The 23098-nt window shown below is 41.7% G+C and overlaps 1 protein-coding gene across 1 annotated transcript in view; it reads left to right on the top strand.

Moving 5' to 3' along the window:
- The window catches only part of dnah9l (dynein, axonemal, heavy polypeptide 9 like), a 271859-nt gene that overhangs the window by 228415 nt on the left and 20346 nt on the right, over positions 1-23098 (top strand). The window contains 9 exon segments of the mRNA XM_059966255.1: positions 43-207; positions 1778-1918; positions 1997-2167; positions 2390-2512; positions 5058-5251; positions 9392-9540; positions 13394-13521; positions 18619-18846; positions 20422-20613. Coding sequence (XP_059822238.1) covers positions 43-207; positions 1778-1918; positions 1997-2167; positions 2390-2512; positions 5058-5251; positions 9392-9540; positions 13394-13521; positions 18619-18846; positions 20422-20613 — 1491 coding nt within the window.

Here is a 23098-nt window from a genome sequence, read left to right as displayed (position 1 = left end):
GTTTATTAGAAATAGCATCAGAGAAATCCTTTGTTTTCTTAGTCTGACCTCACCAAGCAACAGAATCATTTCAAAATTGAGCTGAAGTTACTCGAGAATGAATTATTAACACGGCTCTCAGCTGCAGACTGGAATTTCCTTGGAGATACATTACTGGTAAAAAATCTTGAAACCACTAAAGATACAGCAGCTGAAATAGAAACGAAGGTACGGAGAAGCCGATGAACACAATATTAAGGGCTTGTTGCTAGAAGTTTGTTCCATTTTCACATTGCTTCAACGTTTCATAATGGTGTAAGGTCTACCAATAATTATTACTAATCATCCACCCATCATTTTATAAAATTATAACTGCCACTCAGAATTCCTTTCTTTAAAAAAGATTAACCTTGTATATCTTCAGTATACATAGACAATCAAACAGTGAAATTCTTGTTTCCTGAGTCAGGCCAGATCATACAGTCTAGAAGTTGAACTTAACGGGATCCTAACCTCTGCTTCTAATGCTATATTCTGTCCATCCATTTCTAGTGATTCTTGTCTCCATGCTGCCTCAGCTCATTTACCATGAAAGCCCCATTCATACTGTGGTGAACTACATATACCTGTCCGGACACGCCCCTGCTGACTGCTCCTGTGGCCCCTCCCACAGACCCCGGTATAAAGGCGATTGAGGCCTGAGCCCGGCCTCTCAGTCTCCAGGATGTAGTATGGTGGTCACTCACTGCTTGTTCCTTCTTCCAGTCAATAAAAGCCGATATCTCGCCTTTACGTCTCAGAGTGAGTTATTGATGGTGCATCACATACCTTGTCACTTCCAGACTTGACGTTTTCAATATGATCTTGAACAAATTTCTATCTGTCTTCCGTTAACACTAGTTCATCTTAAAACCAACTATCCATATCATTTCCATGCCAAGTGAGCTCATGTCCCTGTAACTCTGCATGGCCAGTTGTTCCAATGTGTCAAATTTTAAATCCTGATCAATGTTGTTTAATTCTTTGTCCTTCCCTCTCTGTAAACTTCTCCATCCCAGCCTTCTCCAAATCAGTCTTCTCCTTTGAACCTCTGACTTTGACATTTGCTGCATCATGTTTTCCTTCTCCTTATCTCATTGCTAAGAATGCCTGGATTCATCTCTGAATTTTCACCCTTCAGTCTACTCCATAGTGAGTTCCTCTTTGAATTCTTCTCTTATGGCCAAACATTTTCGCCAACCGTCCCAATATATTCTTTTATTTTAATGGGAGTCTAATGATGAGAACTAAAGTACTTAAGGAAGTGTTGTTGCAAAAAGTGTTGTAGAGCCATATTTAAAGTAACATTTTTGTGACCCATTGCTTCACTTAAACTAAAAGTAATTTTGGAGCAGAATCAGTTAGAAAGTAGAGAGTCATCAGGGATTTGCTTTAATGATATTTTCAGGATATTTTCACACATCAGAAAGATGCACATCTCAAATCTATTCTGTACTTAATTGTCACCATGACTGACTTCAGCAACCTTGAGTTAAAGAGCAACTTCTCACTCCTGAATCTCAGTCCACAAATCCCTTTGAAATGAATATGGTTGGGTTTAGGCCAAGGGCAGAATCTGAGGTGACTGGGATGTGGTGTGGGCAGTCAAGCAAGGATACGTGCGAATATTGGCCTTTTGAGCCAGGTGTCAGTACGCCAGGGCACACACCTGATCATTCTGAAAAGACCGGGAGATCGACAGTTGCTTAAAAATGTTTGATGCCGCACATTAATTGTTATTTTTTTTTTCTCTGTGTAGGCACTTGAAGCTAAATTTAATGAAGCAACGATCAATGAAGCTCGTGAACATTATCGTCCTGCAGCTGTCAGAGCCTCACTGCTCTATTTCATCATGAGTGACCTAAGCATGATCAATCCTATGTACAGATTCTCACTCAAGGTTAATATTTCTGTGCACTATTTATACATAACCTTTTCACAGTCACAATAAACAGCTAACAATGTAATTATCTTTCAGGCGTTTGCTGCTGTGTTTCGCAAAGCTGTACAGCAGGCTGAGGAGTCTGGTAACGTTCATGTGCGGGTGACTAATCTAATTGATGCAATCACATACTCAACCTTCATCTATGTTAGCCGTGGATTATTTGAAAGGGACAAACTTACCTTTACAGCTCAACTGGCATTTCAGGTGTGCATTTGAAATGTCTAACTGAACACTGCATGGCTCTTTTTGTCTCAGAAATGTTAATAACTTAATTTGAACTATGTAAAGTTTTGATATTCTTATATTAGGAATACCAGGATTAGGAAAGTAAAATGTTGACAGCTTGGATGGATTAGTTGTAAAATTAGATATTAAATAATCAGTCATGTCAAAATAATAACATTGATTCTAATTTTCCTTGTCTAGCTTTTACTTTTGAAAAAGGAAATAGATACCCATGAACTTGACTTCTTGCTCAGATTTAATATTGACCATAATTACAACAGTCCTGTGGACTTCCTGTCAAATGCAGCATGGAGTGCAATAAAGGTATATGCTTGTATCTTGCAGTTTTGTTTATTTGCAAAAAGTATAGCAGAAGTAAATAACATAAAAATTTTAAAGAGAGTTACTCACCAGTAGCTATGCAGTTGTACTTTAGATCCTGTATAGTTTTGTCAAAATATAATCAGCAATTCAAAATGCCATAACTCGGTTGGACTTGGTAATAAAACTGTAATTTCATTATTGAAGATAATGGTGTTGATCTTGTTATGAATTATGCTCATTATAAAGTTAGAATACAGGAACAAAGAGGGCCATTTTCATGGGACCCCATCCTGAATGCTATAATTCCATAAATATGCCTAATCATGTTGATGGGGTAATGTTTTTAGGCACGCAAAACAACTATTAAAAACTTGTATGAGTTAATCAGGGCTAAATGTTTGTTCTTCTATACTTTCCAGAACCTTGGTTGCATTGGGGCCTGGCTGTTAGACAAGTCAGCAAGGTTATGTTGGATCGAGGAATACTGAGCTTCCACTTTACCTGTGATAAGTACTGAGGGATTCATACAGTTCACACAGGAGGGCCTTAGATTCTCCTGCTTTAGTCATGTGAGGAATCTGTTCATTACACCCTGAAAAAGTGACCATGAGGAATTTCTAATAGTTTCAACAATACATTTATGAACTGAACCAGGAAATCCCCTCAGTTCCATGTAAATTCTCACACAACCCTGGAACATCTGGACAGCAAAGATGCATATTTCAGGATGCTCTTTATTGATTACAGCTCAGCATTTAACACCATCATCCCCTCAAAACTAATCAGTAATCTCCAAGACCTGGGCCTCAGTACCCCCTAGTGCATTTGAATCCTGGATTTCCTCAGGCAGTTTGGATTGGCAAGAGCATCTCCTCCACAATCTCCATCAGCACAGGAGCACGGCAGGGATGTGTGATTAGCCCCCTGCTCTACTCGCTTTACACCTGTGTGGCTAAGTACAGCTCCAACACCGTATACAAGTTTACTGATGACACCACTGTATCAGAGGTGGTGGTGAATCAGCATACAGGAGGGAGACTGAAAATTTGGCTGAGTGGTGTCATAATAACAGCCTCCCATTCAATGTCATTAAGACCAAGGAACTGATTGTAGACTTCAGGAGAAGGAAACCAAAGGTGCATGATCCAGTAATCACTGGAGGATCAGAGGTGGAGAGGGTCAGTCGCTTTAAATTCCTGAGTGTCACTATCCTAGAGGACCTGCCCTGGACCCATCATATAAATATTATTGTAAAGAAAGCACAACAGCACCTTTTCTTCCTCAGGAGCCTGCAGGGGTTTGGCACATCATCAAAAACCTTGGCAATATAGGTGTGTGGTGAAAAATGTGCTGACCGGCTGCATTACAGCCTGGTGTGGGAGCACCAATGCCTTCGAGCGGAAAGTCCTACAAAAGGTAGTGGATTCAGCCCAGTACATCACGGGTAAAACCCTCACAACCATTGAGCACATCTACATGAAACGTTGCCGTGGAAAAGCAGCATTAATCATCAAAGAACTTCACCACCCAGTTTCTCGAACTTCCAGTAATGCTCCCCCACCTCCTTCGCCGTTCCCCATCCCCTTTTCCCTCTCTCACCTTATCTCTTTGCCTGTCCATCACCTCCCTTCAGTGCTCCTCCTCCCTTTTCTTTCTTCCATGGCCTTCTGTCCTCTCCTATTAGATTCCCCCTTCTCCAGCCCTGTATCTCTTCCACCAATCAGCTTCCCAGCTCTTTACTTTATTCATCCCATCCCTGTTTCACCAATCATTTTGTATTTCTCTCTCCTCTCCCACCTTTTAAATCTACTTATCTTTTTTTCTCCAGTCCTGCCAAAAGATCTCAGCCCAAACGTCAACTGTACTTTTTTCCATTGATGCTGCCTGGCCTGCTGAGTTCCTCCAGAATTTTGTGTGTGTTGATTGGATGTCCAGCATCAGCAGACTTTCTCTTTTCCATGCTCTTTTCTCACTGCTGCCATCAGGCAGAAGGTCCAGGTACCTCAGGACTCAAACCACCAAGTACAAGAACAGTTACTTCCCCTCAACCATCAGGCTCTTGAGCAAAAGGGGATAGCTACACTCATTATTTATTGCTATTTAATTACAGTTGCATTTGCAGTTTGTGTACAGTTAACGGTTCCTGGTGCTTGCAGTTTACAGTTACTGTTCTATAGATTGGCTAAGTATGCTCGCAGAAAAAGAATCACATTATTGTATGGAGTGACATGATAATAAATTACTTAAACAATTTTTGGCTCCCATCTGCAAACACAGCAATATAATCCTAATAAATCTCCTTTGATGTCAAATACTTATTACTTTTAATAAATGAATTAGGAAAGGACGCAAGATTCTAAAAAGTTAGTTTGTTCATATATGGGATGTTCTGATGAAAGGCCATTGGCCTAAAGTGTCTTCTCACTACTTGACTGTTGAGAATTACCAGCACTTTTTGTTTTATCTTGGTATTGCACTTTGATTTCTTTTTTCAATACTATTGATGAAATAGAAATGTAATCTTCATGCGTATCTGTGCCCACAGACAATGAGCTTCATGGATGAGTTTCGTGGTTTGGACAGGGATATTGAAGGTTCAGTCAAACGCTGGAAGAAATTTGTTGAATCCGAATGCCCAGAAAAAGAGGAATTCCCTCAAGAATGGAAAAACAATAGCTCTCTTCAGAAACTTATTATGATGCGTGCTTTGCGTCCTGATCGCATGACTTATGCAATAAGGTAATCTGATCATTATGCTCTGTTATAATTACTTACTCTGCAGAATCTTTAGAACCTTAGTATCTTAATAGTTAATTATTTAATTTTGAAGGTGCCATACTGTTGCAGTTTGTGAGATCTTGCTTTAAATAAAGATTTTGGCCAGAAATATTAGGTATAGTATTATGATCCAGTTCCTTAAGGTTGTCATAGCCAGAAGAGGTAGTGGAGATAAGCTCCCACTGTTTATTAAATGCTCCCAATTGTGAGCACCTCAAGGAGCCTCTGACAACCAAGTCCTGGCCTTCATGTGTGGCTCATCTACTAAGCCTGGTGAAACTGTTCCCTCTGAAAGGAGAAAGGCCTTTGAGCAGAACCAGTCACTTCAGCCAGTTGGGGCTCGTCAGCTGTGGTTGGCAGCTCATCTAGGAGAAGGAAACTCTGATCTCAAGCCTCTGCTGCCTTGGGATTATACCCACTCATAGGGAAGGCTTCAGGAGTAAACCCCAAGGGAACAGTCCAGAGCTGGAGTTCAACGGTGACTGGCAACCCCTGTGATGCCGAACTATCAATCTCTACTGCTCCTTTGGATCCATCAGCTGCTTGGAGAGAGGAGCTTGCTTCATGGACAACAGCCTGCTTTTCATATCGTACTGCCTTGCAGATCACATAGACAGCTGGCAGTCAACATCCATGGTCAACCCTGACCAATGACACTTATTGTGATCCAAAGTACTCATTACCTAATGAAGTACTTTAGACTTTGCAATATTGGTAAAACAGATACTTATAAAGCTATTTCTTTTGTTGTAAAGGCACAAAAAATCTAGAATTGCTTCACATTTGCAGTTGATTAGTTCTTTGATCTCCTTATCGTCAGTCCCAATTTTCTTCGATAGACAAGTAAAGATACAAGACATTATGGATCAGAGTAGCCCAAAAACTGTAGAAACTATGGCTTCTGGAATCTGGGAGTTGACAGATTTTTGAGAAGAAATGCTTTTGTAGTATCCATGAGACATACTCTTGCTTCAGTGTTTGTTCTGAAGATGATGCCTGACCTGCCTCACTCAGTGTGCCAATGTCAATGTCAAAGCTTCTGAATTATCCGAGATATGATAGCATAGCAGTATTCACATCCACTGCTGTTGGGATTGTCAACAAAGGTACTTATGCTCACAACTTCTCCTTTCATTCCATTCCTCTTTTTCTAATAAAAAGTGTAGCTATGTGTCCACACGCCCGATCCATACCTTTTTTTTGGTGGATAAGTGGAACTATCCTTGTTCCAGGCCTGTTAAGGATCATTCCCCCAGTTCTTTCTCCAAAGCTGTAATGACTGCATTGGTGCCATATCCTGTACCCATGTAGAACTTGAAAATTTCTCCATTTTTCCTGCCTGTTTCCACCTTGTTCTGATGTTTATGTAGTTCATCTCCCAAGTTTGCCTTTCTAGATCTCTGAGCCTCCATCTCAGGAGACAGACAAGTGGCTAACATCTCTTCCAAGTCCATAGTCTCCCACAGCTGCCTTGGCTATGTATCCTCTCATCTGCTGCCTACAAGGTTGCCATTTCCTCTTCCCAGTTTCTTCATCTCTCTCACACTTGTTCCACTGATGGGCACTTACACCTTGGTGCTCCCGAAATGTTCTGAAACATGGTTTTCCCTCTGTCATTGTGGAAGAAGCTCTCAGCGGAGAAGGTTCTGGGCCCTGAGATCTAGGAAGAAATGAGTGACTTGAGTTTAAAGGCTCAGAAGATAATTTGATGGACGGGTATGCCTGAGACCAATCAGGGAAGAGGACTAAGTATTAGTAGTCACATTACCAAATATAAATGAATGATGATGATGGCCAGTGAAATTTAAAACCAGGCCTGCACTCCATGTATGTTGATAAGCTCAGGCAATCAAAGCTGTGCTGAGCCAAGATGAATTTGATCAAAAGTTGACCTAGATTGGAAGCCAGTGATACTGAAAGTAAGGTAAGTGAATGCAGAAAAAAGAAAACATAAGCAAAAGCAATAGCCACTGTTGGGAAAGTAACATCCAGTTTCACATCTCAGGGCAATAATCACACAACATCATTGCAAGCTGAAGCAAAATATATAACATGTTGTTTCACTTATAATGATTGTAGCTTTATAGCACTCCTCCAGTTTCTTTTACCATAAATAATGTTATTTTGGTGTTTATCCTAAAGAATTTTTAGGATAAAAGGAGTTGTAGATGAGTGTGTCCTCACAAAAGCATTCAGTCTTCCCCAACCAGAAGCCCTGGATGAACCCTGAGATCCGCAGACTGCTGAGGGCCAGGTCCAGGTATGATCTCCAGGAAGCCATTTCACATGTGCAGTGACAATTCTGGACCACCTTGAATCACTGAGGGATGCTAAACAGCTGTGGCAGGGCTTGAATGCTCTCATCTCCTACAAAGTGAAACCAAGTGACAGAGGTGACAACAAGTGTTCACTCCCAGATGAGCTAAATGCCTTTTTAGCTCACTTTGACCATCAAAATATGGAGGCACTTTCACAAGCTACCATGCAGCTTCTGATGACCCTTTGATTTCATACTCTGAGGTCGAAGTGGGACCATCCCGAGGGAGGGTGAACCCATGAAGGTGTACCTGGCTGAATAACAAACAGCTGTGCTGATCCACTAGCTGGAGTGTTCACCGATATCTTTGACCTCTCACTTTGGCAGTCTTAGGCACCCATTAACAAGCAACAAGCTTCGATTACACCAGTGCCCAAGAGAGCGTGGTAACCTGCCTCAATGCGTTTCATCCCAGTAGCACTTACATCCACTGTGATGAAATGCTTTGAGAGGTTGGAGATGAATCATATCAATTCCTGCCTTGGAAATGCTCCAGTTTGCCCAGTGTCACAACAGATCTACAGCATTTGCCATTTCTTTGTCTCTTCACTCAGCCCAGGAACATCTGGACAGCAAAGGTACATATATCAAGATGTTTTTATTGGCTGCAGCTCAACATTCAATTCCTTCAAACCCTTTAAAATTAATCAATAAGCTTCCAGATCTAGTCTTTAATACCTTTTTATGCAACTGATTTTCGATTTCCTCACTTGCAGACTTCAGTCAGTTCGGATTGGCAACAGCATCTTCTCCACAATCTCCATCAGCACAGAAGCACCACAAAACTGTGTGCTTAGTCCTCACTCTACTCACTTTACACTAAGAACAGCTCCAATGCCTTACTTAAATTTGCTAATGACACCACTGTTTTTGGCCGAATCAAAGGTGGTGATGAATCAGAGGAAGATGAATACAAATTAAGGATGCCATAACAACAACCTCTCATTCAATGTCCTTAAAACCAAGAAACTGATTATTGACTTCAGGAGGAGGTCCATGTTATCATTTCAGAGGATCTGGCCTGGGTCCATTACAAAGAAAGCACAGCATCACCTCTAGTTTGCAAAGATTTGGCATGTCATCTAAAACTTTGACAAACTTCAATAGAGGCATGATCGAGAGTATATTGACAGGAATGGTCACAGTATGGTATAGAAATAGCAGTGTTCTTGAGTGGAAAAACCTACTAAAGGAGTGGATATGGCCCAGACCATCATGGATAAAGCCCTCCCCACCGTTGAGCACATCTATATGGAGAACTGTCACAGGAAAGCAGCATCCATCATTAACAACCCATACAATCCAGGCCATGCTCTCTTCTCACTGCTGCCATCAGGAAGAAGGTATAGGAACCTCAGGACCCACAGCACCAGGTTCAGGAACAGTTATTACCTCTCAATGAGTTTCTTGAACCAAAGAAAATAACTTAACTCAACATCACTTGCCCCTTCACTGAACCGTTCCCATGACCTATGGGCTCACCTTCAAGGACTCTTCATCTCATGTTCTCTATACTTGTTGCTTATTTATTATTATTATTAGTTTTTACTTTCTTTTTGCATTTGTACAGTTTGTTGTCTTTTGCACACTGGTTGTTTGACTGTCCTGTTGGCTGTTGTCTTTCATTGATTTGATTGTGTTTCTTGTATTTACTATGAATGCCCGTAGGAAAATAAATCCCAGGTATGTGCGTGTTACTTTGATATATGTACTTTGATAATAAATCTACTTCGACTTTGTGACTGTTAATATTTGCAATAAACAGATGATGTATGCTTTTACAGAAAATTTGTGGAGGAGAAGCTTGGAACAAAATACACTGAGGGCCGTCAGACAGAATTCATTAAATCATTCAGAGAAAGTAGTCCTGCATCTCCGATCTTCTTCATTCTCTCTTCTGGTGTTGATCCACTGAAAGATGTCGAGGCCTTGGGTGCGTATGCTGCTTAGAACAGGCACAGAAATATAATCATTTCAAATTATTGTGTGTGTATATTCAGTGGTCTCTGTGGGAATTGCAAGTCTTATAGACCTTCTGTGACTGTAAGGATGTTGTGGTAAACTGTTAGATTATCTTTAGCTTTTCCTTTTGCATCCAATTGTTCTTCTGTATTCATTTCAATTAATTGCTCAATTCCATATAAACATATTTATGGTATTTGCCTTTGCCCTGATAGCTGGACATGATTTTTTTAAAGCATAAATTTCAATGAGCCTCTGTGCTTGTTAAAAAATTATTCTAATGTTTATGGGATAATCAGTAGTCTTATTGTTTTAGCTAGCTGACGATTTAGTCACAGTGGGTTGAATAAAACCTTCTGTCCTAACTTGCTGCTGTGGATTCTACTTGCTCATCCACTGTGTCTGAATAAGGAAGGAAAGAGGATCAGCAAGATGACATCCTGTCACTAGCCAAACGTAATGAACTGGGCTTGCAGCATCCTGACTGCACTTTGATTAGGTGTCCTGTAAAAGGCCTTTGAACAATTTTTAAATATTCATGACAAAATTTAAAACTGGCTCGAGTACACTTTGTGTCTATTTTGTAAGTTATTTATTAAAACATTAAAATATTAATAATAATAATACTTTACAGAAATGAACCTGAAACTTTAAGTCAAAAAACAATTATGCAGTTAACTGCACGTTTTTATTATTAAGGATTTAAACAGCTTGGGGTGTCACTCTGTACACCAACAGTCCCTGGCAGATAGTTGAGGGACAGATGTATTTCACATCTGGTACTGACATCGATGAAGTGCTGAAGAGTGAGCACCACTTTGCTGGCGTTTATGTATGGCACTGGAAATAAGCTTGCACAATATGGCCCCTTATTTCACCATAACCCTTCCAACACATAGATTTGAAATCTTTTGCATCCCCTTTTTTTAAATTTTGACTTGGTTAGAAATTCTCAGGTGTCAGGTGTTACTTGGAGGCCATCTCTGCTTTCATGCATGACCCTTGCAGCATGAGGTACAAGACGTTCTTTTAGTCAAGTGACCCTGGCAATGGCAGAACCCAAACTGAGCATCAGCAAGCAGGCAAACGTTGAATTAATGCCACTTGAATGGACTGTTACTACTACTATGTTGACTCAGGCCTAGGGGGCCAGTGTCGGGCATGATGAGACTCTCCGCTCCTCCCTCTCCTTCATTCAGTGTGTTCCGTTCATCTACATTAGCTGCGCTGCTGTCTTCTAGGAGCGCGTAGTCTTGGGAGGGCGCCCAGGGTTCATCCTCCCATTGGATAACTAGGCTGGCGGGTAGCTCAGGGTGGTGTAGACAGTGCCCTGCTGGTTGCAGTCTTCTTGCCTCGATGTCAGTAGTGAGCATCGGTAGGTCGTCATAGAGCTCGACGTTCGTCATGCGCTGTTGCCAACTCACGTCAAGAGCCATCCAGAGCATTCTTGTATAGCAACCGTCTAGTGGCTTTCGCATGGTCTTGGTGAGTGTCCACTGTTAACACCTCCCAACTTGTTGCTGAGTGCAAGAAGAGTTGGTGTTGATTAATTGCATGACTGCTCTTTTGTGATGATTTACGGGCAGTGGGGTAGTCGGTGGTTTCATTCAGGCAGAGTGGTGACTAGGGGGTAAGAGCTGGGAGTTCCATAGACAGGGGATTAGAGGATAGGAATTGGGTAGGTAGAGTGAGTGTGAGGAGGCCTTGAGGCCGTCACCTGGTTGTAAATGAGATACAGAGGACCACGCTGGAGATTGGGTGTTGGACTCAACAAGAAATTTGCTTTTAATTGGCAGCACGTAGCCCCAAACCATCTGGTTCAGGCCTGCTTTTGTTGCAATTTTGTCCAAAATATGCATTGCTGTCTATTTGGCAAGGCTGTATACATCCAGTGGACTCCTGCATGTGTAAGTCAAACTCCAAATGAACACACCTCCAACTGGAAAGCATAAATCAAATTTTGACAGAGTCCTATCATGTGTTTATACCAAACAGTATAATCTTAAGGTTCTAATTTGTTTTTATCAAACCTTTCATTCATTATAACAGCAAATGTGAAGCAGTTGATTTTTAGTTAGATTCAGATACTCTTGGGCTTCCAGCCACATACAGGTATGGATTTTAATCGACATTTCAATGACAAACTCTGCCATCTTCATCAAGAATGATGCCTGGGCATGTCTACTCCAGAGGTATTTATACCCCCATCATCTGTTCCTCCTGATTGGTTAGTTCTCATCCAATCAGGTTTCCACTGCCCCACCTTGTTTACAATTGAATGCCAGCTCTTACTTAGAGCAAACCCTTCACCTTTGTTAAAAATTCTTTTCCTCTAGTTTTATTTCAATGGCTTCCTTCACTAGGCAGTCCATAAAGCCAGTGGTGCAACACAGTAGTTAAATGCCATCAAAGTTGAAAATCAAAACCTGAACCCGGCTGGAAGCCTGAGAAGAGTTTATTTGTCATATACACTGGAAAAGCACTAGATGCTTTTTAGATTCAGAAACTTAGATCTCAAAATGTAAAACAATTTTATGATTACATTCAGTATAAAATCAGAGGGAGAACAAAATTTGTATCATTTTTTCATCGCCATTCTTATTTCTCTTACAATCATCCCAACTGTGTTCAAAGTTCAAAAGTTTTAAATATGTTTATTATCAAAATATACAACCTTGAGATTCATCTCCTTACAGGCAGCCACAAAACAAAGAAACACAATATACAGTTAAAAATATATTTGGATCTAAAAGAAGTTTAGAAGGTGCCACATCAATGATTACAATCCAATATATTAGGATGTATTGGTGTTGCCACTAATATATTGGCATGAATAGAAGATTGTCTGGCTAACAGGAAACGGAAAGTAGACATAAACAATAAAAGTAAGCATGTCTTTTCTAACGTGTGTCTTCTCTCTCCACGTGTTCCTTTATTCACAACATTTGCTGTATAGACTTTAAACATCATCATCTGTTGTATTTTGTTACCTTAAGAAAATCTGTACTCACTGATGGACAATCTTGCATCAACTTGTACTTTGTGTTCAATGCGATCAGAATGCCATGAAATGTCAGAACACACCAAATACCTTCAGTCATCCTTCAGCAACAATCAGTCATTTCCACTGTTAATGAAGTAGCACAGAGGAATTTTCAGAATGAAATGATGTAAACCTTCAGGCAAAAATAAAATGGCACACTATGTGAAGCACTGCTTAAGGTTTATTAGAAAATTGATGGTATATAATTTTGGTTAAAATGTTTTGAAAGCTTATGTATGAAGCTGCAAGGAATGCTTAAATTCTGATACTTGCAGTGGCCTGAGTATAGAGTATACAGTGTACATAACTGTTGCAAACTCTGTATTTATGACATATTGAATAACGCCATTTTTGTAGCTCTTGGTTTCTTTTTGCTTCCTGTGACGAGAATGGAGCAAAGCTAAATGAGAAGTGGCTATCTGTGGCACTCAAAATGGGTACCACGAGGCTTTATCTATTACATTCATGATGTTATCAAGAATATTACCTGGTGGACATGCAATTGTGATGACAGAGCAATAGGATTTAGCTTTTCTTTTGCTTCTACTGATTAACTACACTACAAAATGATGTTGGGTCAAAGTTAAATGATGGCTTTAAGGATTCTTGACCATATTGTGTCACATGAGTGAAACTAATGATGTTAATTTGCTGGACTCTCATACTGAATAATATTGTATATCTTACTAGATGGTGACAACGAATACGTCTTTTAGAAAATATTTATTCAGTCAAAATAAACTATTGCTTAAATATTATTGTAATTTATCATCCTATTCAGGAAAAAAGCTTGGTTTCGCTATTGATTCTGGAAAACTTCACAATGTCTCCCTTGGGCAAGGACAAGAGGCAATTGCTGAACAAGCTTTGGTAAAAGCTTCTAAAGAAGGACACTGGATTATCCTGCAGGCAAGTTAAGCTGCACTGCTCATATGATTTCTTTTCACAACTTGAAGTAAACATTGTTTTGTGAAAAGGAAATCGTATACAACCAACTGATTGGAATTGATTGACGACGTAGTACATGGCTAAAGTAGATCTGAAGAAGGTGATATCATTGGAGTTCTAGAAGACATTTGAGAAGATGCCACATCAATAATTATTATGGACAATAATAATCCAATATATCAGGATGTGCTGGTGTTGTATCTGATACATTGGCATGAATAGGAGATTGGCAGGCTAACAGGAAATGGGAGGTAGACATAACTGGATCTTTTTCTGATTTATAAAATGTAATGAGTGATGTGTTACAGGGATTCAGTGCAGGGGCTTCAACTTCGGTAGGCAGTGTGAGTGACTTGGATGAAAGCACCAAAGGAATGCTAAATTTGCTGATGACACAAAGATTGGAAAATAAATTATGAAATGTATATGAATAGATTAAATGAGTGCAGAAAACACTTGTAAACTTGGAGTGTAATGTAGAAAAATAAGAGACTATCCACATCAGGAGGAAAATAAGGTGGAAACATAAGGTTTTAAAAAAAACCAGGACCGGATATAAAAGGAATTGGATAGACATGAACTGATTAAGGATAGTCAGTATGGTAGGTCATGTCTAATCAATCTCACAGTTTTCCGAGCAAGTTACTAGGAAGGTGGATGATGGCAAGGCAGTGGTTGTTGTCTACAGGGACCTCAGCAAGGCATTTGACAAGGTCCCACATGGACATAGATAGATATCTGATGGATAGGGGAATCAAGGGATATTGATAGTGAATGATCAGCCATGATCTCAGAATGGCGGTGCAGACTCAAGGGGCCGAATGGTCTACTTCTGCACCTATTGTCTATTACCTTCATAGTTTTGTCTACCTCTGCCAAATCTCTCAATCTTCTACATTCTGAAGAATACAGTCCTAATCTATTCCATCTTTCCTTACTACTCAGGTCCTCCAGACCTGGAAACATCCTTGTCATATCCCTTGATTCCCCTATCCATCAGATATCTATCTAGCTCCTTCTTGAAAGCATCCAGAGAATTGGCCTCCACCGTCTTCCGAGGCAGTGCATTCCACACCTCCACAACTCTCTGGGAGAAGAAGTTCTTCCTCAACTCTGTTTTAAATAACTGACCTCTTATTCTCAATCCATGCCCTCTGGTACTGGACTCTCCCAACATCTGGAACAAATTCCCTGCCTCAATCCTATCAAATCCTTTAATTATCTTAAACGTTTCAATCAGATCCCCTCTCAATCTCCTCAATTCCAGTATGTACAAGCCCAATCTCTCCAATCTCTCTGCGTAAGACAGCCCTGCCATCCCAGGAATCAACCTAGTGAATCTACGCTGCACTTCCTCAATTGCCAGAATGTCCTTCCTTAAACCTGGAGACCAAAACTGTACACAGTATTCCAGGTGTGGTCTCACCAGGGCCCTGTACAAATGCAAAAGGACATCCTTGCTCTTGTACTCAATTCCCCTTGTAATAAAGGCCAACATTCCATTTGCCCTCTTCACTGCCTGTTACACTTGCTCATTCACCTTCATTGACTGATGAACTAGGGCTCCCAGGTCTCTTTACATTTCTCCCTTACCTAACTCTACACCGTTCAGACAATACTCTGCCCTCTTGTTCCTGCTTCCAAAGTGGATAACTTCACATTTATTCACATTGAATGTCATCTGCCATGTATCTGCCCACTCACCCAGCCTATCCAAGTCTCCCTGTATTCTCCTAACGTCCTCTTTGCATGTCACACTGCCACCCAGTTTAGTATCGTCAGCAAACTTGCTGATATAGTTTTCGATGCCCTCATCTAAATCGTTGACATAAATCGTAAAGAGCTATGGTCCCAATACAGAGCCCTGTGGTACCCCACTAGTCACCTCCAGCCAGTCCGAGAAACACCCATTCACTGCTACCCTTTGCTTTCTATCTGCCAACCAGTTTTCTATCCATGTTGAAACCCTGCCCCCAATGCCATGAGCTCTGATTTTACTCACCAATCTCCTATGTGGCACCTTATCGAATGTCTTCTGAAAATCTAGGTACACTACATCCACTGGCTTACCCTCGTCTAACATCCTTGTTACACCCTCAAAAAACTCCAACAGATTAGTCAAGCATGATTTGCCCTTGGTAAATCCATGCTGGCTCGGCCTAATCCTATTACTGCCATCAAGATATGCCACTATTTCGTGGGCATCTTCCCCACGACTGACGTTAGGCTAACAGGGCGATAGTTCTCCGTTTTCTCCTTCCCTCCCTTCTTGAAAAGTGGGATAACATTAGCCACTCTCCAATCTTAAGGAACTGATCCTGAATCTAAGGAACATTGGAAAATGATTACCAATGCATCCGCAATTTCCTGAGCCACCTCTTTTAGAACCCTCGGATGCAGACCATCTGGACCCGGGGATTTATTAGCCTTCAGTCCTACCAGCCTACTCATCACAGTTTCTAATGTCAATCTGTCTCAATTCCACTGATATCTTATGACCCTGGCCCATCCATACATCTGGGAGATTGCTTGTGTCCTCACTGGTGAAGACAGATCTAAAGTACGCATTAAATTCTGTTGCCATTTCCCTGTTTCCCATAACAATTTCTCCCAATTCATTCTTCAAGGGGCCAACATTGTTCTTAACTATCTTCTTTCTCTTCACATAGCTAAAAAAGCTTTTGCTATCCCCTTTTATATTCCTGGCTAGACTGAGCTCATACCTGATTTTTTCTCTCCGTATTGCTTTTTTAGTTAAGATCTGCTGTTCCTTAAAACTTTCCCAATCATCTGTATTCCCACTCATCTTAGCCCTGTCATACTTCTTTTTCTTTAATGCTATACAATCTCTGACTTCCTTTGTCAACCACTGTGGCCCCTTCCCCCTCTTTGAATCCTTCCTTCTCATTGGAATGAACTGCTTTTGCATCTTTTGTATTATCCCCAAGAATATCTGCCACTGCTGATCCACTGTCTTTCCTGCCAGGGCATCCGCCCATTTAACTTTGGCCAGCTCTTCCCTCATGGCTCCGTAGTCTCCTTTATTTAATTGCAACACTGACACCTCTGATCTGCCCTTATCCCTCTCAAATTGTAGATAAAAACTTATCATGTTATGATCACTACTTCCTAATGGCTCCTTTACTTCAAGATCACTTATCAATTCCTGTTCATTACACATCACCAAGTCCAAAATAGCCTCGTTCCTGGTTGGCTCAAGCACAAGCTGTTCCAAAAATACATCTCTTAGACACTCCACAAACTCCCTATCCTGGGGTCCAGCACCTACCTGATTCTCCCAGTTCACCTGCATGTTGAAATCTCCCATAACGACTGCATTACCTTTAGCACATGCCAATGTTAACTCCCTGATCAACTTGTACCCAATATCCACGCTACTGTTATAGATAGGATAACTGCAAGCAGGCATTCTTCATGGAGGTTAGGAGGGACTACAACCAGAGGTCATGGCTTAAGGATGAAAGGTGAGAAGTTTAATAAGAACTTGAGGGGATATTTCTTCACTCAGAGGGTTGTGAGAGTGTGGAATGAGGTGCTGGTACAAGTGGTGCATATGAGCTCGATTTCAACTTTTAAGAGAAGTTTAGATACGTACACGGATAATAAGGATATGGAATGCCATTATCCCAATGCAGGTCATTGGGAATTGGCAGTTTAAGTGGTTTCAGCATGTTTTCGATGGGCTAAGGGATGTGTTTCTGCGCTGTACTTCTCTGACTCTTTCAGCCCACCAGCTCCACCCTGACCATCAACCATCTACTTACACTAACCCTACATTAATTCCATGTTTTTCTATTTTTGTCACATTCTTATGAACTCTCCCTGTATTCTACCACTCGCATGTGTCCTGGGGCAATTTGCAGTGGAATTAGTCTATACACTCAAATATCTTTGGTATGTGGGAGGAAATCTGAGAACCTGAAGGAAGCCATGCAGTGGAAGGGAGCACACTAAGACCTCACACTGACAGTACCCGCGGTTAGCATCGAACCGGGAACATCTGGGGCTGCACCTCCACTCACTTCACCATCCTGCTGCCTCTTTGATAATAGCATTGAGATGCAGGGGGGCCTTGGTATCCTAGTTCAAGATTCACAGAAGGTTGGTATGTAGGAATGGCAAATTATTAAGAAAGCTAATCGGATGTCATGATTTATTGTTAGGTGAAATGAATATAAAGTAGAAAATTATGTTTCATTAATATTTATTTAGAGATATAGAAATTTTGTTTGGCAGTTGCTTGTTCTTGAGGGAACTAATTTCTTTTCCAGTGTGGTGGGTTCTGAAGTGACTGACAAGGTCAACTGGTGTGTGGATGGTTTGTAAGATGATATCTTCCTTCCATAGTTTACATTGGGTCTGCTTTGTGCTTCTGATGTATGTTCTCAAACCATCCAAAATGCAGCTTTCCCCAGTCTGATTAATCATGGGACCATTGATTCCCCAGAGTTGGTGCATTTTCTAAGGAGACTATGAGCATATTTTTGAATCCTTTCCTCTGTTTACCGAGTAAATTCTGGAGTCTTGGGTAAGACAATATTAGGGAGGTTTTTCTCAAGATATGTAGAGCAGTGGTGAGCTATCATCTGGAATACTCGATATTATCAGTGAACTGTGGAGATAATTTGAGGATGTTCTCAAAGCCTGATTAGGCTTGTATCCTTTTACAGTTTGCTTTTGGTCTCCATACCTTGATCAAAGTGAAGGAGAAACATTTAGGGTAGTATTGAGAACCTCGGGGGCACAGAGAGACCCTGTGTTGGTGGTGGAAGGAGTGCACCATTTCACAAGCTTACCATCCATTTGCCCTGGCGGCCACTGCCTGTCCCATTTGTAGAAAAGCCTGTGGTTTCTATTAGCCACCTCAGAGCCTGTAAAACCAGAGTGGATCAAGTCAATCTGGTCCTGAGGGAGTGCCTCAGATCATTAGAGCAGTTTGCTCCTCTTTATTGCATATGTTTCATGTTTAAAAATATATATTTGACAATATAATACTGTATATAAAATCAAAAATATGCGTGCATGTTTTGCCTGCAGAATATTCACTTAATGGCAAAGTGGCTCAGTATTTTAGAACAACTTCTTGAAAAGTTAAGTGAAGGATCCCATCCAGACTATCGTGTATTCATGAGTGCTGAGTCTGCTCCAACTCCTGAGGAGCATATCATTCCACAAGGAATTCTCGAGGACTCCATCAAAATTACCAATGAGCCACCAACTGGTATGTTAGCTAATCTCCATGCAGCTTTGGATAACTTTGATCAGGTATGGGTAATATCATTTCAATATTTTGACAGACAGTAAAGATTGATTTGCAGCTGAAATGTTCTATGCATGGGGCATAAATGAGAATGGTGAACTGTGAACAGTGACTTGTTTCACAAATTTGTGTTAAAATTTGAATTGCAAGTCTAAATTTAAAATTCCAGAATTCAGGACATTCAGTTTTGCTTGTGGAGGAGAAAGATATATTTGCTTTTTGTAATTACTTTAGCCATGTATGTGAAATCCTTTATCATTGCAATGTAAGTGTGTGTGTGTGTGTGAAAAACAGACCCAATCATTGCATCAAGTTGACATCAACCGTGTTTTTTATACTATTCCTACTCTAACGCACGAAATTCTCTCCACATTCTCATTAAAGAACAATGCTGCCCAAGACACACCTACACATCGGGGATAATCGACAGGGGCCAATCAGCCTGAGAATCCACAGGTTCTTGGGGTCTGGGAGGAAACTGGAATACTTAGAGGAAATCCACATAATCATGAGGAGAACGTGTAAATTTTTTTGCAGATAGCATCGGAGGTCAGGTTTCAACTCAGGATGTTGGAGCTATGAGTCAGGAACTCCACTACCTGTGCTACTGTGTTGCCCATTTGCTCCTTTGCAGTTGTACAGATTGCTCACAGAGCTGGTACCAGCATGTTCTGGATTCCCACCCTGTACAAGGATAAAATGGGAATTGTGTTTGAATGTACTGATCTCACACATGCCTTGTGGGTCAATACGGAGTTGGAACCAGAATCTTTCCAACACTGAATAAGGGGAAAAGAGTCAAGGTAGGTAACTGGCCCTGCTCCTGTATGGTAAACTTCCAGGAATGTTGGTGAAGGTCACGAGTCCGTCTTTGCAGTTAGAAAGGAGCTGGGACCTTCTGTGCTCAAGAATGGAAAGAGCAACATTAGCCTCAAACGAAGTGTAGTTATTTGGTAGCACAAAAGAAATCTTGCAAAATCACTTGTCTGTAATTTTGTTTCCTGATCTACTTTCCATTCGTAGATGATTTGAAAAATGGCTACATCAGGCGAGATAATCTAGTTCCATAACTTAGCTTCACAGAAGGTGGCTCAAATGTGGTCCATGCTGTTACGTGCACACACACCTCCTTTCACTCATCGGCAAAAGAACAATAAAGCTGCTGAGCCCGTTGGAAGCTACATTAAAAAACTGAGTTCAGGTGGAAGGGTTTCAATCCAAATGATCAACTCTCTACTTCCTTCTTCAGATGCTGCCTAACCTGTTGAGTTCCTCCAGTACATTGTGTGTTGCATAAAAAACCTGCAAAACACACATTGTTAACATAGGATAAATGGTGCATTTACATTTTGTCACCAAAACCCAAACAATTGCATGCATGTCCAGCTCTTGGTAGAATAGAATAATATATTTAAGATTCAGTCTGGCAACCTGACTGGGTTAGCTTTGATACTCTCGTCCAATTTACTGGGGAACAATTTGTATATATTGTACATCGTTAGATGAGTTTTACTTACTTTTATTTCTTCTCTCAGCAAAATCGTGTACCTTCTTCACAAATTCATATGCCTTCATCGCAGGATATTCTCGATCAGTGTTCCCGTGAGCATGAGTTTAAGACAATACTGTTTTCCCTGTGCTACTTCCATGCCTGTGTGGCTGAACGTCGGAAATTTGGACCGCAGGGCTGGAATCGAAAATACCCTTTCAACACAGGAGACCTGACAATTTCAGTCAATATTTTATACAGCTATTTGGAAACGAACACGCAGGTACATTACAGATGCATGAAAATACAATTGAGTAGAAATCAGTGTAAGGTAATTTATTTATATACTGTACATGGAGAGAGTAAGCAGAAAATAAACTGTAAAGCTATGTATATTGAGCTAACTATTCTCAGAACTGAGAACATAATTTAAATTTGCCCAGATCATGGGCTGAAATAGCATGAAAAGCTTAGCAGAGATCTCTGTGTCTGGTTCAAATGGCCCTTCTCCCACCACAGACCTGTTCATGCTTGCCACACCCACATTTGCGTGCATTGCCTTCCTGTCGCTCACTCACAAACAATGCCCCATTCCTGCACAGATCCATTGACCCTGCCTCATTTCCACATCTCTCACTCACACACCCTTTCATTTCTTTCATGCACACTTACAGTGTCGTGTACAAGTGTCTGCCTCTCTTGTGCGCAACACCCACGTCCCACCCTCTTGTGCATGTCCCCATCTCGCTCACGCTTGTGAATGCCCCATCTCCCTCTTATTTGTGCACTTCCTCCCCTCCTTCCATCTGGAGTAATCCCCCATCTACTACTCTGTTATGCACTCCGTGGATGTCCTTTTCTCTCTGTGCACTCCCCCCATTTCCCACTCTCTTGTGCATTCCCCCATCTCCCTCTCTCTGTCACTCCCCCATCTCCCTCTCTGTCACTCCCATCTCCCTCTCTGTCACTCCCATCTCCCTCTCTGACACTCCCATCTCCCTCTCTGTCACTCCCATCTCCCTCTCTCTGTCACTCCCCATCTACCTCTCTCTGTCACTCCCATCTCCCTCTCTCTGTCACTCCCCATCTACCTCTCTCTGTCACTCCCCCATCTCCCTCTCTCTGTCACTCCCCATCTACCTCTCTCTGTCACTCCCCCATCTACCTCTCTCTGTCACTCCCCCATCTCCCTCTCTGTCACTCCCATCTCCCTCTCTGTCACTCCCATCTCCCTCTCTCTGTCACTCCCCATCTCCCTCTCTCTGTCACTCCCCATCTCCCTCTCTGTCACTCCCCCATCTCCCTCTCTGTCACTCCCCCAACCTCCCTCTCTCACTCCTCCATCTCCCTCTCTCTGTCAATCCCCATCTCCCTCTCTCTGTCACTCCCCCTCCCTCTCTCTGTCACTCCCCATCTCCCTCTCTCTGTCACTCCCCATCTCCCTCTCTTTGTCACTCCCTCATCTCTCTCTGTCACTCCCCCATCTCCCTCTCTCTGTCACTCCCCCATCTCTCTCTCTGTCACTCCCCCATCTCTCTCTCTGTCACTCCCCCATCTCCCTCTCTGTCACTCCCCCAACCTCCCTCTCTCACTCCCCCATCTCCCTCTCTCTGTCAATCCCCATCTCCCTCTCTCTGTCACTCCCCCTCCCTCTCTCTGTCACTCTCCATCTCCCTCTCTCTGTCACTCCCCATCTCCCTCTCTCTGTCACTCCCATCTCCCTCTCTCTGTCACTCCCATCTCCCTCTCTCTGTCACTCTCCATCTCCCTCTCTCTGTCACTCCCCATCTCCCTCTCTCTGTCACTCCCCATCTCCCTCTCTGTCACTCCCATCTCCCTCTCTCTGTCACTCCCATCTCCCTCTCTCTGTCACTCCCATCTCCCTCTCTCTGTCACTCTCATCTCCCTCCCTCTGCACACCCCATCTTCCTCTCTCACTTGTGCATTCCCATTCTCTGTCACTCCCCCATCTAACTTTCCCTCTATGCACTCCCCCATCTTCTCTCTCTGCACATCCTACCTCCCTCTCTCTCTCTCTCTCTACACCCCCTCCCTCTCTCACACAGCCTCCTCTCATCCATTTTTCTTATCTTTGTCTTTTCCACGTTACTCCCGAGTTGAACGTACAATCTGAGCCTTCTTTTGGCCAATCTTCACACTGTGGTTGAGTGATTGCTGGCCACTTTGATAACCTCGTGAAGTGTTGCTCATATTCACATGTCAGAAATTCTCTGTTTCTGATTATCAGTCCCTTACTACAAGAGGCATTGAAAATGATTTTCAAGTTTCTGATGTTAAAAGAAGTTCTCAGTAGTTTATGGTGAACAATTGAATTTGCTGGGTGCCAGTAAAAGGTCAGTATTGCTTGCATATTTTGAAACTTTGATCCCTTGCACATTCCCAAAGTACATTTGTGTTTCAAATTCCTCATACTTCTATCTCTTGGACAGAAAAGGATCACATCAAGTTATTAAGAGTGATGGAACTGTTTCTTCTACATGTTACTGGCTAGCAAAGAAATGGTCAGTGCTCTTTTCCCCCTCCCCCATTAGCAATTTTTGTTAAATTCCTTATAAACTCTATGTATCAGTATATGAATTAACTTTACTTCATTGATAGTGCATTATACCTAATGGCTAGGGCTCAAATATTATGATTAAACCATTAAGATATGGATGGAAGAGCAAGCAGGGCTATGATACTCTGTGCAGACATGTCACCATTATTCTCCAACAGTGATCCAAGACTATTATTGAAGTGCCAGCCCT

This window comes from Hypanus sabinus, chromosome 4 (genome assembly GCF_030144855.1).
Source record: "Hypanus sabinus isolate sHypSab1 chromosome 4, sHypSab1.hap1, whole genome shotgun sequence".
Lineage (NCBI taxonomy): Eukaryota > Metazoa > Chordata > Chondrichthyes > Myliobatiformes > Dasyatidae > Hypanus > Hypanus sabinus.
This window is presented reverse-complemented; position numbering and strand designations above follow the sequence as displayed.